We start from the raw sequence: 18751 nt of genomic DNA, 5'->3' as shown, positions 1-18751 counted from the left end.
ATAACCCAAATGTGATAAGAATTCTAAGAAAAATAGACATTGATGCAGAAAATTCTTCTACAACTCAGAATAGGATTTAACACTGGAAGGGAGGTAGTAGTTAGGTATTACAGATCCTTCATTTTTAGGGAAGGAAACATGAAGGTTATAAAAGGTCCATAACTTAATGTCTCAGGTAGTGGAAGAGCTAGAATGAGACATTTTTTAAAAAGTCAGGTTTATTGATGTATAATTTATGTACAGTAAAATTTGCCCCTTTAAAAGGATATACAGTTTTATGAATTTTGACAAGCTTACACAGTTGTATAATCACCATTACAATCAAGATATGAAACATCTCCATCACCTTAAAAAAAGTTTTCTCGTGCCTCTTGCAATCAGCCCATGTGCCTGCCACCTCCAGGCCTTGCAGCCGCTGATGTGTCTCGTGCCCTCGTGTTTTACCTTTCCTTATGTGACTGGAATTCAAGTAGTATGTAGCATTTGGGGTCTGACTTCTTCCTAGCATAAAGCTATGAGGTTTATCTATGTTAATCGCTTGTGTCAGCAGGCTTCCTTTTCATTGTCCAGTGCCACAATTGTTTATCCATTTATTAACTGATGGACATTTGGGTTATTTCCAGTTTGGGGTGATTCTGAATAAGCTGCTACAAATATTTGTGTACAGCTTTTCTTTTGGTAGACAAATGTCTTCTATGGTAAGTGTATGTTTAACTTCATAAGAAACTCCCAGATTCTTTTCTGAAATGGCTGTGCCATTTTGCATTCCATTCAGCAATGTATGCACGTTCTAATTGCTCTGCCTCCAGGTTGGTACTTGGCAGTGTCAGTATTTTTCAGTTTAATTTTTTAACCATTCTAGTTAGTGTGTAGTGATATCTCTCTGGTTGGAATTTGCATTTCTATAATGACTAATGATGTAGAGTATCTTTTCTTGTGCTTGAGGTTTTTTACTAATTCTGATTTTTTTAAAAATTCATGTTTTAATTCAATATTACATATTTAAAGTTTTGCTAGTACTGCTAGGAGAGAGAGGAGTTTTTACTCTTTTTAGAGTACTTATTCTTAAGAGAGTTGGTAATTTACATAGAGAAAACTAGTCATTGTATTAAAAGTATGACTGTAATTTTGATAGACTCCTTAAAGAGGTTCATATGTTAGCTGATTGGTAGAGAGGATAACAGTTTGGAAATCAGAGAATTCATTGGTTTGACTTTGCCTTATTAATTGCTTATCCTTTCTGGGTCTTTTTTTCTTCTTTTTTCTTCATCTCTGAAACGAGGGATTTGTCTCTAAATTATGGACTTCCCTGCTGGCACAAACAGAGAAATCTACTTGCAATGCAGGAGACCCAGGTTCAATCCCTGGGTTGGGAAGATCCACTGGAGAAGGGAATGAGGGATTTGTCTCTAAATTATAAATCAACATAAACTTTTCAGTAGTAGGGTTTTTTTTCTGCTTTTTCAGTAGTAGGTTTTTAAACTTTATAAGAAGGCTGTGTGATCAGAAAACAAAACATCTTTGGAGATTTTCCCTGTCTGATGAAATTTCTATTACTCAAAAAAGATCTTCTGAAATTGTAAATAATATAAATCATAAGTATTTTTGTTGTTGAGAATTATATAGTAAGTCTGTTATAAGGATGGTAACTGATAGTTCTAGGATAATATATTTTGTATGATTTTATGATATATTTTATTATTATAATTATAGAGCATTTTCAACATATTCTGTCTTTTGATTTTTGGTAAAACTCTTTGTGGACCCTGCAAGTCAGAATAAGTGACTTGCATAGGATTACACAGTGAAAGGAAAGTAGCCACCTTGACTTAAGGGTTCTAGACTAGCATCTGCACCACATTACTCTGCACTGTAGACTAGTCCAATAGGAAATAAAGTCTTTAAATAGTATTAAATAACTTTTTTTTTTGGTTGACAATTTCATGTTCAGAGTATTATAAAATTTATTATCCATGCTTCTAAATAAAAGGCATGATTACAGATAATATAAACAAGCTGCTTTGATTTAGTAATAATGCAGTGGAGCATTTCAAGACTTGTAAACAAGTCAGTTGTATCACAAGCTGAGTCACTGCTTATCAAAACAGCCTACTCACAGAAGAAAACGTAGCTGTAATCAAAAATAAAGATAACAGGAATAGTAAAGGACACACTGTGCATCCTCCAGAGAGTAGTTTGTTTAGTTTCTAAGTTTAGACACCTAAACATTAGTGGGTTACCAGTTAACAGTAGTATAACAGCAATTAAATGAGTATGGCAAAAGTGGGAATAGTTTAGGATAAAAGTGAGAGGAAAAATACTATTATTATAATTTTAATGACAAATATTTCAACATTATGAAGTCATCAGAAAATTTGTATTTCTTAAGAGATCTGTGTTCGTATGGGACCTTAGGCATGTCACTTAAGGTTTCTGAATTTCTTGTACATCTATAAAGTAAAGAGCTTGATCTGATGTCCAAAGGTCCATCCATCTTTAAATATGTATTATAGTTCCATGTTGTGTGTGATGAATCATCTGATTGATTGCTTCTTAACTGTCAAATTAAATATATTATCAAACTTCCTTTTAAATAGTCAAAAGTCTTTGCAGTAAAGAAATTTTTTTTAATCAGTTCGGAAACTTTTCGGAGTTTATAAAATCAATTAAACTTTTAAAAATTTACTTAGAAGTTTTAAGAGCACGCTGTGCTTCCAAAAGCATCAGCTATAATGTATTATGAAGTTATTTTCCTGAATGAATATATTTTGTTTAGAGAATTCCCTGAAGGACTTAGAATAGGAAATGTGGTATATTTAAATGATAGCTATTAAAAATTTCAGAATACCTGTATATACATGAGAAGTTGCTGAAGAACTCAGCATGTTCGTTAGGTATTTGAAGCAAATTGGAAAGGTGAAAAAACTTGATAAGTGAGCTGACCTCATGAGCTGACAGAAAATTTAAAAAATCGCTGTTTAAGTTGTCACCTTATTCTGTGCAACAGCAATGAACATTTTCTTGATTGGATTGTGAAGTGCAACAAAAAGTGGATTTTATACAACAGCCAGTGGTGACCAGCTCAGTGTTTGGACTGAGAAGCTCCAGAGCACTTCCCAAAGCCAAACTTGCACCAAAAAAAGGGTCATGGTCCCTGTTTGGTGGTCTGCTGCCCATCTGATCTATGACAGTTTTCTGAATCCTGGTGAAACCATTACGTCCAAGAAGTATGGTCAGCAAATCTCTGAGATGCACCAAAAGCTGCCAGCGCCTGCAGCTGGCATTTGCCAACAGGATGGGCCCAATCCTGACTGCGTGCCACACAACCAGTGCTTCAAGCGTTGAGCGGACTGGGCTGTGAGGTTTTGCCTCATCCGCTGGATTCACCTGACCTCTCACCAACCAACTGCCATTTTTTCAAGTATCTTGACAACTTTTTGCAGGGAAAATGCTTCCACAACCAGCAAGAGGCAGAAAATGCTTTCTAAAAGTTTGTCAAATCCCAAAGCACAGGTTTTTAATGCTACAGGAATAAACAAACTTATTTCTTGATAGCAAAATTTGTTGATTGTAATGATTCCTATTTCGATTAATGAAGATGTGTTTGAACCTAGTTATAATTTAAATTGACGGTCCAAAACCACAGTTACTTTTTCACCAACCTAAATATCTTTGTTAGTCACCAAGTCATGTCCATCTCTTTTGTGATCCTATGGAGTGTAGCCTGCCAGGCTCCTCTGTCTGGAATTAGTTGTCATTTCATTCTCTAGAAGATCTCCCATCTAGGGATCAAACCCACATCTCCTGCATTGCAGGAGGATTTACCACTGAGCCACCAGGGAAGCCCTACATGTATGTATATATACACTCAAATTATTTGTAAATCCTTAATCAATAGGCAAAAATAATTTTTTTTGTTTAAAAGAAAAAAATAGGAATTAATTTTGTGTTCATATATATATTTACATATATCCATAATATATTTCATGCATATTATGTGTCTGTAATACAGAATCATTGGAAACCCAATTTGCAGACAGTTTTTGCTGCTTCCACAAATTTTAGTCATAAGTTCTCTTTTAATTTTTATATTTTAAAAAGTTGTGGTAAAATATATATAACATAAAATTTCCCATCACATTTTTAAGTGTACAATTCAGGGATATTAAGTACATTAACGTCATTTGCTACTTACCATCATCCATCCACAGAAATCTTGTCATCTTGCAAAACTGTGCTCATTTAACAATAACTTCCATTCCCCTACCTGCTTCCCCTTCTCAGTCTCTGCCAACCACCTTTCTGCTTTCTCTCTCAATGAATTTGACCATTCTAGGTATTTCATGTAAGTGGAAACATACTATATTTGTCCTTTTATGACAGAGTTATTCCTGTTAGCATAATTTCCTCATGGTTTGTCCATTTTGTAGGATATGTCATACATTTTTTAAAGCTTAATATTATTCCTCTGTTTGTATATATTGGATTTGTTTCCGCTCATCCACCGACGGGGCTCTTGGGTTGTTTCTACCTTTTGGCCTTAGTGAATAATGCTGCTATGAACATGGGTGTGCAAATATCTGAGTCCTTGCTTTCAGTTCTTTTGGTTATATATGCAGAAGTGAAATTACCAGATCAGTAGGCAGTTTTAGCACTCATAGAAGGTCACATTTTTGAAAAACTTCTTGTGAACCGAAATGATGTAAGTTAAATTTGATTTTGCAGCACAGACAGTGGGATGACAGGAGACTTGACATTCATGATGTCTAGCTTTTTATGGAAACAAGCCAACCACCACATTGCTGCTGCTGCTGCTGCTGAGTCGCGTCAGTCGTGTCTGTCTCTGTGCAACCCCACAGACGGCAGCCCACCAGGCTCCTCCGTCCATGGGATTTTCCAGGCGAGAGTACTGGAGTTGGGTGCCATTGCCTTCTCCGAACCACCACATTGAGTCAGTTTTAAATCATTAGTGTAGTTTAGAGTTTCGCCTGTGTGTTGGCGGCACTAGTGGTAAAGAAATCACCTGCCAGTGCAGGAGACATAGAGACTCAGGTTTGATCCCTGGGTCAGGAACAGCCCTTGGAGGCGGGCATGGGCATGGCAACCTACTCCAGTATCTTGCCTGGAGAATCCCACAGACAGAGGAGCCTGGCAGGCTCCTTAGGGTTGCACAGAGTCAGACATGACTGAAGCAACTGAGCATGTAAGCATGTAATCAAGGTAATACTCTAATTACTTATATACAGTAGCACATATGTTATCATAGAATATGGTATTCATATTTTATTTTAAATACAAAATGAGTTCTTAATATTCTAATCATTTCTGTTCAGAGAACTTCCTTTAGCAGTTCTTCTAGGGTAGATCTCTCAACAACATATCCCTTAGTTTTCCTTCATCTGAAATGTTTTGGTTTTCCTGTCATTCCTGAAGGGTATTTTTGCTGGAAACAGAATTCTAAACTGGCAGTCCTTTTCTTTCAGCACTTAGAAAATATTGTGTCTCTGTAATTTCTGGTGAGAAACATGCTACATTTGATTGTTTTGGCCTCATAGATGGTGTTTCTCTCTCACTACTTTCAAAATCTTCCTCTTTGTCTTCAGTTTTCAAGGAGCTTGATTAAGATGTGTCTTTCTGTCATTTTCTTTGGGTTTATCCTCTTTGGGATTCACTCAGCTTCTTGATTGTGTAGTTTTATGTCTTTTGCATTTTGCATTTTTTTTTTTTTTTGGCCATACTGTGCAATCCATGGGCTGAGTTCCTTCTCCCAACCAGGGACTGAATCCAGGCTCAGAAAATGAAAGATCCAGAATCCTAACTGTTGGACCACAGGGAACTCCCTGTCTTTTGCAAATTTGGGATGATTTCAGCCATTACTTCTCCGAATGCTTTTTTAGGCTCACCCTCTTTCTTCTTTGCTTACAGGACTTGGATTATACAAATATTAGATCTTTTGTTTGCAGTCTTGCTGTGACAGATCTTTTTTCTAGAAATTCTGTTTGGTGCTTTTATAAGTCTGCTAATTATCCATTCATCTGTTGGTGGAGATCTACATTGCTTCCATGTCCTGGCTATTGTAAATAGTGCTGCAGTGAACCTCAGGGTACATGTGTCTTTTTCAATTATGGTTTTCTCTGGGTATATGCCCAGTAGAGGAATAAAGGAAGTTGTGGTATATGTATAAAGATGGAGTATTGCTCCATTTATAAAGAGCTGTAAAGAGGAACAAATTTGAGTCCGTTCTCATGAGGTGGATAAATCTGGAGTCTTTTTATACAGAGTGAAGTAAATCAGAAAGAGAAAAGCAAATATCATATATTAACACGTATCTATGGAGTCTAGAAAAATGGTGAACCTATTTGCAGGTCAGGAATAGAGATGCAGACATAGAGAACAGACTTAGGACATAGCAGGGAAAGGAGAAGGCAGGACAGATTGAGAGAGTAGCATTGAAACATACACATTACCACATGTAAAATAGAGAGCGAATGGGAAGTTAGCTATGTAACGCAGGGAGCTCAACCCAGTACTCTGTGACATCTAGAGGGGTGGGATGGGGTGGGGCATGGGAGGGAGGTTCCAGAGGGAGGGGACATATGTATACTTATGACTGATTTACTTTGTTGTATGGCAGAAATGAACACAACATTATAAAATAATTATCCTCCAGTTAAAAATAAATTTTAAGAAAAGTCTGCTAATTGCCAACGTCTACTCATGAACTCAAAGGTCTTTGTTATTTCTTGAAACATGTTATATGTGTTTCTTTTTATAATGTTTTATAATGTTGAAATTATGAAGTTTCGAACTTTCTTTTTATTTTATTTTTTGGCTATGCCGGGTCTTTGTTGCCACACGGGCTTTTCTCTGGTTGTGGTGAGCAAGGGTTACTCTCTGGTTGCGGTGTGTGGGCTTCTCATTGCAGTAGTTTCTCTTGGGCTCTAGGGTGCACGGGCTTCAGTAGTGGCGTCATGTGGGCTCAGTGGTTGTGACTCCTGGACTCTAGAGCACAGGCTCAGTAGTTGTGGCACTCGGGCTTAGTCACTCTGTGGCATGTGGGATCCTCCCAGACCAGGGATAGAACCCCTGTCTCCTGCATTGGCAGGTGGATTCTTTACCACTGAGCCACCAGGGAAGCCCCTGTTGCTGATAGTTTCAATATTGAACATTTTTTCATACGTTATTGCTGTGTTTTATTCCTTGCTGACCCTCATGATTCCTTTTTCATTATATATTTAGCGGTTTAAAATTTTTTTGGAGCTGTTCATTTGTCTTGTGATTATGAGAATATTTAAGAAATTTCTTTCTTTAATTTATTTGGCTGTGCTGGGTGTTAAGCGTGGCACACAGGATCTTTGGTCCTTGTCGCATCAAGTGGGGTCTTTGGTTGTGGCATGTGGGATCTAGTTCTCTGACCACGAATCAAACCCAGTCCCGCTGCATTGTGAGCACAGAGTCTTAGCCACTGGGTCAATAGGGAAGTCCCAGGAATAATTTTTATGGAAATTGTTTGAGCTCTGGAATACAGATAGCTTCTTCCAGAAGAAAACTGTTACTGTTTCTGCCATTTACCTCGGAGTACTACTATTCTAGAACCATTTTCAAAGTTGTTTTTTTTTTTTACTGCCCAGATAGTGTGAATTGGGATTGTAACCAGCCTAAGGGCCAGTCTGTGGCTACACGTTCTCAGGAGTAACACCCTTGTTACACTCCAAGGTATAAAACAGGCCATCCTCTTTTAGTATCTAGGAAAAGAGAGGTAGAAGAGTAGTAGAATAGGCAGGTGTATTATCTTTAAATTAAGCTTTCAATTTAGAGTTAATTGTAGATTCACCTGTAGTTCTGAGAAATAAAAAGGAGACATGGTGTACTCTTTACCCAGTTCCCTCTAATGGTAATACCAAGTAAACTCTAGTACAATATAACACTCAAGATATTGGCATTGATACAGTCAAGATGCAGCACATTTTCATCTCCACAAGGGTCTCTCACGATGCCCTTTTACAACTACACTCACTCCTCTCCCAGTCCCAGCCCCTTTAATTCCTGGCAATCACTGATCTGTTTTCCATTTCTATATTTGATCATTTCAAAAATGTTGTATAGGCTTACAGTTGCTTGTCCTTTGTATTTCTGTGGTGTAAGCTGTAACTTCTCCTTTTTCATTTCTAACTTTATTGATTTGACCCCTCTCCATTTTTTTCTTAATGAATCTGGCTAAAGGTTTATCAGTTTCATTTCTCTTTTCAGAGAACCAAGTTTTGATTTCATTACTCTTTTCTGTTGTTTTCTTTGTCTCTAATTCTTTTACTTTTGCTCTCATCTTTATGATTTCTTTCCTTCTACTAGTGTTTGATTTTGTTTGTTCTTTCTCTAGTTGCTTTGGATAAGATTAGGTTGTTGATTTGAGATTTTTCTTGTTTCCTGCTGTAGGATTGTATTGCTATGAATATCCCTCTTAAAACTGCATTTGCTGTGTTCCAGAGTTTTTGGATCATTGTGTTTTCATTTTCATTTGTCTCTAAGTATTTTTTATTTCCTTTTTGATTTCTTCAGTGACCCATTAGTTGCTTAGTAACATGTTGTTTAGCCTCCATGTGTCTGTTTTTTCTGCGGTTTTTTCTTTTAGTTGATTTCTGATCATTAGTGTTGTGGTCTGAGAAGATGCTTCATATGATGTCAGTCTTCTTAAATGTACCAAGATTTGCTTTGTGGCCCAGCATATGATCTATCCTGGAGAATGTTCCTTGTGCACTTAAGAAGAATGTGTATTCTGCTGCTTTCAGATGGAATGTTCTGTAATTATCAATTAGTCCATCTGATCTAATTCATCATTTAAAGCCTGTTTTTCCATATTGATTTTCTGTTTGTATGATCTGTCCACTGATATAAAAAGCCCCCCACTATTATTGTGTTACTGTCAATTTTTCCTTTTATGGCTTGCCTGATATATTGAGGTGTTCCTATGCTGGTTGCATAGATATTTATGATTGTTACATCTTCTCAGACTGATCCCTTGATAATTATGTAGTGTCCTTCTTTTTCTCTCATGATAGTCTTTATTTTAAGGTCCATTTTGTCTGATTTGAGTATTGCTACTCCAGCTTCCTGGAGCTTGTTCTTGTCCCTCTGGTGGGCATGGTGTGTTAGGGGGTGTGTTTAGAGGTGTCTGTGCATTCAGGACAGACTTTAGGCAAGCTGTTGCTGATGACTGGTGCCATGTTCCCACCTTGTTGGTTGTTTGGCTTGAGGGATCTCAGCATATAGACTGCAGGCTGTAGGACGGGGTCAGGTCTCGGTGCCAAAATGGTGACCTACACGAGAGTTCACACTGATGTGTATTCCCTGGGGCCTCTGCCACCAGTGTCTCTGTTCCCACAGTGAGCCACAGTCAACCCGCGCCTCCCCAAGAGAGCCTTTAACATCTGCAGGCGCATGTGGCGCAGGCTCCCAGGGAGTCACTGCCCTGCCCCATTCTAGTGCACGTGAAATCTTGAGTGCACCGTCCTAGAGTGGCGTCTCTGTTTCCCCCAGACCGGCGCAGCTCCTGCACTCAGGCGCTGCTGGCCTTCAAAGCCAGATGCCCTGGGGAATGTGCCCAGTGCCAGACCCCCAGGCCGAGGAGCTTGACAGGAGGCTCAGAACTCACTCCTGTAGGAGAACCTCTGAAATACAGTTATCCTTCAGTCTGTGGGTCATCACACGGTCGGTGTGGGATTTAATTATATTGTGAAAGCACCCCTCTTACCATCTCACTGTGGCTTCTTGTTTGTCTTTGGGTGTAGAATATCATTTTTTTTTGTAGGTTCCAGTCTTTTTTGTCGATGGTCATTCAGCAGTTAGTTGTGGTTTTGGTGTTTCCATGAGAGGACGAGAGTGCAATTCCTTCTTCTCTGCCATCTTGTCTCCTCCTGAGTTGAATCTTTAATATATCTTTTGTTTCCTTTTACATACTTCCCTGTACCTTCTTAAAATACAGAGTATAGTTTAAAACTTTTTATATTCTTGCCTACTAATTATATCATCTGTATTATATCTGGGTTGATTTTTCTACTTCATTAGGGATGGGTCATCCTTTCCTACTTTGATGCATGCCTGTTAATTTTAAATTGGATGCCAAACACTGTGATTTTTATGTTGATGAGTACTGGGTATATTATTTCCATAGATATTCTTGAGCTTTGTTCTCTGACAGTGTGAATTTACTTGTAAACGTTTTGAGCCTTTTGAGGCTTGCTTTTTAGTATTTTAAGATTGACCCAGAATAGCCTTTATTTTATTTTTATTTTTGTATTTACTTTTGGCTGTGCTGGTACTTTGCTGCTGCTCTGGCTTTTCTCTAGTTGTGGCAAGCAGGGGCTACTCTTCATCACAGTTTGTGGGCTTCCCATTCTTGTTGTGGAGCGCAGACTCGAGGACACGTGGGCTCAGTAGTTGCGGTTCCCAGGATCTAGAACACAAGCTCCGTAGTTGTGGCACGCAGCCTTAGTTGCTCTGCAGCATGTGGGATCTTCCTGGACTAGGGGTTGAACCTGTGTCTCCTGCATTGGCAGGCGGATTCTTTACCCCTGAGCCACGAAGGAAGCCCCCCAGAATAACCTTTAGATAAGGCCTAATTTGGTTCTACTGCTGAGACAATACTCTTCTGTCTGCTCTTATCTGATGCCTATGTATTATGATTTTCTTTTCACTCTGGCTGGTGGGAGATTCTTTCCTTGGTTCTTTCCCTTGCCTAGGTAGTTTCTTCACATGTATATGTTGATGAGTACTCAACTGAATACTCAGGGAGGGCCATTACATACCTCTGGAGCATGCTATTTGCACATCTTTCCTCTCTTCAATATTCTGCTGTGTCAATTCTAGCTGAATTGACCCACTTGAATTTCTAGCCTCTTCTTTTCAGCTCAGGGAGATTGCTGAACTCTAGCTGGGTTCTTCTGCCAAGGTAGCTTACAGTGTTTGTTTCTCTTTCCACAGGGATCACTATCCTGTGTTATCTGTTACTTAATATTTTTAAACTATTGTTTTATATATTTCATCTCTTCTTTTTAGTTGTTTAAAGTGGAGAAGGTAAATCCAATCTGCTATTTTATTTCGGCTCATAGTGGAAGTTTTTTGGAGTTAACAATAAATAATAACATAAACAGATATATCAGGTGGCTAAAGTGCTGTGGAGAAACCTGAAGCGAGAAAGGGAGGTGAAGAGGATTGCAATTTTAAATTGAATGGTGAGAAGAGAGTTTGAGAAATTGGCTCTTTTGATTATCTTTTGCATGTCCACACACTCAATGACTTTTGCTCATGAATGTGCAACTTGGGCAAACCTGGACAGGGACAGCTTGTTCTGCTCTGCTTGGCGTCAGTAGGGGCATCTGAAAGTCTGGGGGTTGGAATCATCTGAATGCTTCCTCACATGTATGGTGCTTGATGCTAGTTGCCAGATGGCATCTCAGTTGGATTGTGGTTAGAACTTCTACACATGACCTTCTCATATGGCTGCTTGGCTCCTACACAGCATAGTGGCCAAATTCCAAGGATGAGCATCTGAGGGAAAGCCAGGAAGAAGCTTTATTGCCTTTTCTAACCCAATCTTGAAAGTAATGTTATGTATCATAGAAAGTCACACCGGCTAGCCCATATTAAAAGGAACTGGAATTAGACTCCTAATCTTGCTGGGAGGCATGTCAGAGAATTTGTGGACACTTGTTTAAACCACCACACATCACTTCCTGGCCTTTTGGCTAAGATCAAGTGTAAAGCCACTACAATGATAATTTGTGAAAAGAAGGTAAGGATATCTAAAGGAAGAGCATGACACATACAGTACAGTGTACAGAAATGGAAAGAGTCTGAGGCTAGTGGTTACCTGATGCTTTGCTGATGCTGCTAAGTCGCTTTAGTCGTGTCCGACTCTGTGCGACCCCATAGACAGCAGCCCATCAGGCTCCACCTTCCCTGGGATTCTCCAAGCAAGAATACTGGAGTGGGTTGCCGTTTCCTTCTCCAATGCATGAAAGTGAAGTCACTCGGTCGTGTCTGACTCTTAGCAACCCCATGGACCGCAGCCTACCAGGCTCCTCCGTCCATGGGATTTTCCAGGCAAGAGTACTGGAGTGGGGTGCCATTGCCTTCTCCGACCTGATGCCTTAGAACTTGTTTATTGCTGAATTCCCTTGTGCAGTGTCCACTCCACTCCTTGAAGGCAAGGGCTTTTATTCACCGCTATTTTCTCAGCGCCTAAAACAGTGTTTGACAGATAGTTGTAGTTTAATTCTTATTTGTGGAAGAAATAGTCAACCTATTGGTGCCAGGTATCAAAAAATCATAAAAATTCATAAAAATCATAAAAATGAATATGTAAACTTTGATATACCAATTCTTTCTTTAGGCAGTATTCTTCAGGGAAAACTGTACAAATAAGCAAAGCTATAGTGGAAATTTGAAAGTGTCTGAATGTCCATTAACAGAATAGTTAAATAAATTTTGATTGGACTGTATAATGGAACACTGCAGTTTTCAAACTCAGTGTTTTGGCCCAGAAAGATAAGTGAGTGTTGAGGGGAAAGGAACAGAATTTAAATGGTGGTGTTCAGAATGATTCTTTTGGTTAATAGTTTTTAATATTCATAGAATGGAGAGGATCTAATAGGATATATATCAAATTGTTAATAAGTGCTATAAGAGTTATTTTAGACTTGCTTGTCAAAAAATATGTACTACCGTTATAGTAGAAACATATTTCTATTGTAAAAGAAAACTGTAAAGATTTTTAATTGATGTAGAATAGTATCTAAGCTATTGTGAATGCCCGACTCTTTGTGATCCCATGGACTGCAGCCTACCATGCTCCTCTGTCCATGGGATTTTCCAAGCAAGGATGCTGGAGTGGTTTGCCATTTCTTTCTCCAGGGGGATCTTCCCAACCCAGGGATCGAACCCAGGTCTCCTGCACTTCAGGCAGACTCTTTACCGATTGAGCTACCAGGGAAGCCTCTGCATGATAAAAAGCACCTTGGTTTCCTTTTATTAATTAAAGAAGGTGGAGAAAAACAAAATTTATACAGAAAAAGTGTAGAATGTTAAACCGAGATTTTTCAAGAGATTATGTCTTGATTATAGGTTATCCTATAGATAACTGGTACAGACTTCTACTTATAAGTTCTGAATGTAATATACAGTGTGGTGACTGTAGTTAACAATACTGTATTGTATAGTGGAAAATTGTTAAGATAACAGGACTTAAAAGTTCTCAACACAAAATTGTAACTATTGTCAGATGATAGGTGTTAACTTATTGTAGTAATTTATCATTTTGGAATATATACTTTTATCAAATCATTATGTTGTACACCTTCAAACTATTACAGAGTTATGCATTAATTATATCTCAATAAAACTAGGAAAGTATGTGACTTAGAACATTTGATTTATACACAGTTCTGAAGCTACCACTCTGTTAAAATGTGGTTGTTCTCCATGTTACTATTATATTTATCACCATAACATAGGCTTTCAGTAACTTTCAAGAATAATTGAGGCTTAAGATTAAAATTACAAGTATAATTTATATATAAAATCTTAGATGTTATAATAATACTTTAATTCACACATATTTTGTTGCAAAAATGCCTTTAGGTTAATTGTTCTCATTTCACTGTCTTATCTCTTTATTTTAAAGAAATGATTTGTAATTTATTTTGTTCTTATATACCATAGGATGTGTTTTGGAGATGCAGACAAAATATCTTTGATGAAATGAAGAAGAAATTTTTACAGGTAGACTGCTGATGTGATTGCTTTAGTGTGATAATCAGCAGAGCAAGTGACAGCATGTTAATGTTTTTGTTTAATAACAAGGCATGTCTTAAGTTTTATGGTTGTTTGCCTATTTATTTCTACCTAATTTTAATAATAAGTCACCTTAAATGAATATATGTCTGATAGCACCTTGTCTTTAACAAATGAATGAGGTGGGAAAATGATGTAAAAAACTATAGAACCCTTTGTTTTGACTTTTGGGTATAGTGGTTGTCTATTTTATACAGATATATTTATTTTCTGAAATATTAATAGTGCTGAGATTAATTTAATCATTTACAGAGTCAAGACCCAGAAATCTTAACTTGAAAACTTAAATAGAAATTAAAAACAACCTGTATGCACTAGAAACTTACACATTCCTCTGATGTAGCATCCCATTCTAACCTTTATTAATACCTCATTTCACTCAGACCCCTTTATCTCTAGACTCAAGGTTCTTAATTTAATTTCTTCTATTCTCTCCAGGTAATCTGTGGCAAGAGACCACTTAGAAAATACATTAGAAAAAAAAGAAAATACATTAGAGTTTCGTGGGGAGTTGAAATAAAATGGAGGGAGGATCTTAAAAATAAAGTAATCTTTTTCTTGTGTAAGACTCCCAGCACTACCCCAGGAATTGTTTGTTACTTACTAAAGTAGAAACGGACAATCTGAATGAGGCTGATAAATTTAATAAATTTCAGTCAGCAAAAATATTTACACCGTGAGTTGTTTTTTCCAGTTTGTGGCAGTGTATTAACCATGAACTGTGGATACCCAGAAGGGTAATTTTCTAAGACCTCATTTCTTAGTTCATAGCAGTTTCTTTATCAAGAAGTAGATAAAGTGGACTCTGTGTGTGTGTGTGTGAGGAGACGTATTTTTAAGTTTATAACCATAGTATATAACATTGAAAGGAAGAAAGTCCTGAGAGAAAATGGGTTGACAGACTTAGAGGTGAAGAGGTTCTTAATGTTTTAAAATTCTTCATAAATTACTTTTTTTCTTAGAAAAATCTTAATCTTGATAGCTTTGAATTTTGTTTGATATTAATTTTTCTGCGTGTGAACACCATTTTAAATATATGCATTAATTGTGCACCTTGTTTTGTGTTTTTTAGTAAGAAATATGTAGGAATTTTTTTTTTGTGAAACAAATGTTATGATATTAACTTCATAGAACACAGATTTGAACTTAGAACTGTTCAAAATGCCCAGAATAGGAGATAAGATGACTTGAGAGGCACACACCCCTTTAGCAGACTCAGAGACTTCTTGGGCAGAAGGACTATCTGTGTTGACCACTTCTAGATGTTCTGACAGTGATCCTAATCTTTGGACGGACCATATATTTGCAGTGTTTTTATCCCAGTATATTTTACCTTTTGTAAATAAGGCTATCATTTTTATTTGTTTTTTCAAGGATTCTTTTTTTCAGGCTTTGCTAGGAAATCTATTTCTACAGAGAGCATAAAGACAGATCACTCTCTCAGCTTACAGTGTTAATATAACTTCTGTTGACTGTCCCCTTTTTCTCACAAATGTAATATTACTGTGAGTTGCTCACAAAGTAAGTAATCTTAATTTTATGCTTTGTACCTTTTTTGTAATTGACTAGATTTTCTTTGTAGAGAATGTTATGCCTCTCTAATAGCTCACCAAATATAGATGAAATATTTTCTCAAGTGGGACATGCTTTAGGTTTTTCTAAAACTTTGCATTTTTTTTTAAACTGTTGTCTCTTATTCATTATAGAACTTTCACTAACTTGAAAATTGTGCTCCCTTCCCTAAATTAAGGTGTGTGTTCAGATGCTGTACCTTAATGTTAGGTGTAGTATTTAAATGGACACCTTCCCACTACCAGCCGCCGTCACTAATGCTGCCACATCTTTCTCCCTACCAGCGCATGCATGTGCTTGAATGTATTCTGTTATCTATTACTGTGGAACAGTCTGCTCCAGAACGTTATGGCTTAAAACAGCTAGTTTATTTGTTCACAATTCTTTGAGATGGGATTTGGGCAAAGGCTTAACCAGTCAGTTTTCCACTCCACATAGCATTATCTGGGATCATTACTTGGCTGCATTTGGTTGGTGACTAGCTTTAGATGGAATGTCCAAGAAGGCTTTTCTCACTTAGCAGCCACCCCAGTGCTCCACCAAGTGGCCATTTTCTGTGTGGTGATCCCAGGGTAAATGAATTTTTTTTGCTTGGCTGACTTATAAGAGGAACATTCCAAGAGATCCAAAACCAGACGTTTCCTGCTTTAACTCACACAGAATCACTTCTGTCACATTCTGTTGGTCCTGGTTGGTCACAAGGCCAGCCCAGATTCATTGGAAGAGGAAAAAGAATGGCAAAGAATGTGTAGCCATCTTTAATTCACCTCAAGATGGTGGTGTTTTTTGCTTTGGGCATAAGTAGGATCAGTCAGGGGTAGAGGTCCAAAGAAATTAAGAAAAAAGAGGACACCCCTATTTTCCTAATTCTAAGAAATACTTTTTTACATTTTAAGTATTTTGGAAATTTGTATGTTTAGTATAATGTTGTAGAGTTATTTTTTTTTATATCCCTCTTGGAAAGCTAAGATTGGTACACCTTATTGATGAAACCTTAAAATTGGGAAAAAGATTTTTTTTTCTTATTAGTTGCTAAATTGGGAGGCAAGAGGAGGAAAGAGATTTTGCTTCAGTGTAATTAGTGTTGGCATTCATGGTAACAAAAATTCACATGTAATCCATGGATGATAGCCATATAGTAGATTAAGTTCGGACTGAAAAATGGGCCAGGAGGTTGAGTATAAAGTCATAGAATTTACTTGTGGCTATCTTAGAACTTTAAAGAAGACCAAAGCTTGTTTAAATTATCCTAGAATTGAATTTAAGAGCAATATGTGATTGACCTAGAAATTCTTACAGGAAGCTTAAGGAAACAGAAAAATGCACAAAATTTTATATAGATATTCATCATAAAATTATTTCTAAAGTGTAAAAAAAGTCTAGCTTAAGAGTCAGTAAAATAAAATTGATGGAACAAATTATTATTAATCCGTGTAATAAAATACTATTCAGTTGTTAAAACGATGAGTTAGAAAAAACTTGACAAGGAAAGATTATATGTGTATAAGTGAAGAAAGACATTTCAAAACAGCATATATATTCTATCTGAACATTTGTGTTTTAAAAGCATGCATGTATATATCCGTTTGTGTATGTGTAGGAAAAATATTTGGAAGAATATAAACCAAAATGTTCACAGTTACCTGTGTTATGAATTAGAGTTAATTTCCACTTTTTCCTTCATACTCTTCCTATTTTTTTTTTTAAAGAAACAAAAATTCTTAACATGCAGTGCACAGAAAAGAAAGTTGTTGTTATTAAAAAGAATAAAAGGCATACATAAAATTAGCTTTTGTGTTTACTACAGTACACTTAGCCTTCAGATGAGATTCCACTGGGGCTAATTTTACCAACATCTGGATGTGGGAGAGGAGGCTGGAGTGCCTGTACCTTGTACTCACTTATTTAGGGAAGAACCAGGAATTGCTGATGGCCATATGATGGTGTCATATCACCATTAAGTATACTGCTATGCCAGTGTTTGTGATTCCTGAATTGTTAGGTAGAGTTCTCTTCCTTCGACCTTTAACTCAAACTTATCTGAAGCTTTAAAATCTGGCCACGATAGTGCTTTTCACCTGGAAGACTTGAGTCTACCTCTGAAGTATACTATTGAAACTGTGAAAGCAGATCTTTTGTAGTTGAAATTGTTTTTGAGTTTCTCCTTCCTTTATTGTAAACCAGAGTTTAAAAAGGGTCCATTTTATATTTCTCAGTTTGACATTAAAATGTGTAAAACCATCTATTGCAAGTGTTAATATAACATCCTAAGTTTTCAGCTGAAGACTTTTTTATTATCCTGTTTGTTTGATTAAAAGTGTATTTTTCTTTGTTTTTAAAGGGGTATTATTGGTAGTTAAATATCTTGATTTGTGTGAAATACAGTGCTAGCCAGTCTTAAACAATATACTTCTTTTATGGCAACTTACTTCTGTTCTAAACTATCTGGATTAACCTTAGTTTAAGTAATCTTTTACAAATCCCAAATTATATTGATATATGGCAGAAACTAATTAATGATTATATTACCTTACCAAACAAAAACTGTGGCTGTTCTGTCTACAGTACTCATCAGTGATAATAAGTATTCTTATTTTAAAATGGATAATATAGAAGCAGCAAAAGACTGAGGATGATATTATTGTGTTTTTGTTTTCTGTTTTTTTTTAAGAAGGAAAGAAATACATTCTTGTATGCAGTACCGGTTTGTACAGTTCACATTTGTGCAAAAGCCTTTTGTGGGGATGGTGAGAGGAAATAACTGCCTCACTAGACACTGAGGGAAAGGAAGATATTTACATAATCAGATTTGCATATTAAAATTCAGTTCTAGATTGAAGGAAGATAAGAGTGAGAGAAACTATTGCCATATCTTAATGTAAGATTCTGATTACTGCAGGCAGGAATAAAGAGGAAAGGAATAGTTCAAGAGATATTCAGATGGTAGAAATGATAGAATTTGGTAATTATGCGAGGTGAAGAACAAGGAAGAAATGAAGAATATGCTTACCTGTCTGGTTTCAGCAGTCTGTAGATGATGGTACCATTCATTGAGTTGGGCATTACAGGAGGAGGGAAAGAACTTATTTCACTACAGTGTCTGAAGCAGCCAACTATCCCTCTGGAAGATAGGAAAAAAGTCTCCTTTAACAGCTTGAGGGAATGCATAGCTTCCTTGAGAAAATCTTTTTCAAAATTTTTCTTCTCAGATTTACGGGCTAGATGAAAAAGAATGAAAAAAATTTGTGATCCTAATTCCTTGTACATTGATAATAGAAAAGTATTTTTTCCTGGCTTACCTTTACCCCTCTGCTGGCTAGTCTCTTTGGGT

The 18751-nt window shown here is 36.9% G+C and overlaps 1 protein-coding gene across 6 annotated transcripts in view; it reads left to right on the top strand.

The window, feature by feature from the left end:
- Positions 1-18751, top strand: part of USP47 (ubiquitin specific peptidase 47) — a 105585-nt gene that overhangs the window by 16776 nt on the left and 70058 nt on the right. For 3 of the 6 annotated variants that reach the window (NM_001243290.1, XM_005215933.4, XM_059874658.1), the window contains one exon: positions 13717-13776. The exons of the other annotated variants lie outside the window; for them this stretch is intronic. In NM_001243290.1, the coding sequence (NP_001230219.1) occupies positions 13717-13776 (60 nt within the window). The remainder of the gene's footprint in view (positions 1-13716; positions 13777-18751) is intronic. 6 annotated transcript variants of the gene reach the window in all.

The sequence above is a fragment of the Bos taurus genome, chromosome 15 (genome assembly GCF_002263795.3).
Source record: "Bos taurus isolate L1 Dominette 01449 registration number 42190680 breed Hereford chromosome 15, ARS-UCD2.0, whole genome shotgun sequence".
Classification (NCBI taxonomy): Eukaryota; Metazoa; Chordata; class Mammalia; order Artiodactyla; family Bovidae; genus Bos; species Bos taurus.
Note: the sequence above shows the minus strand (reverse complement) of the source record. Positions and strands in the feature narration are given on the sequence as shown.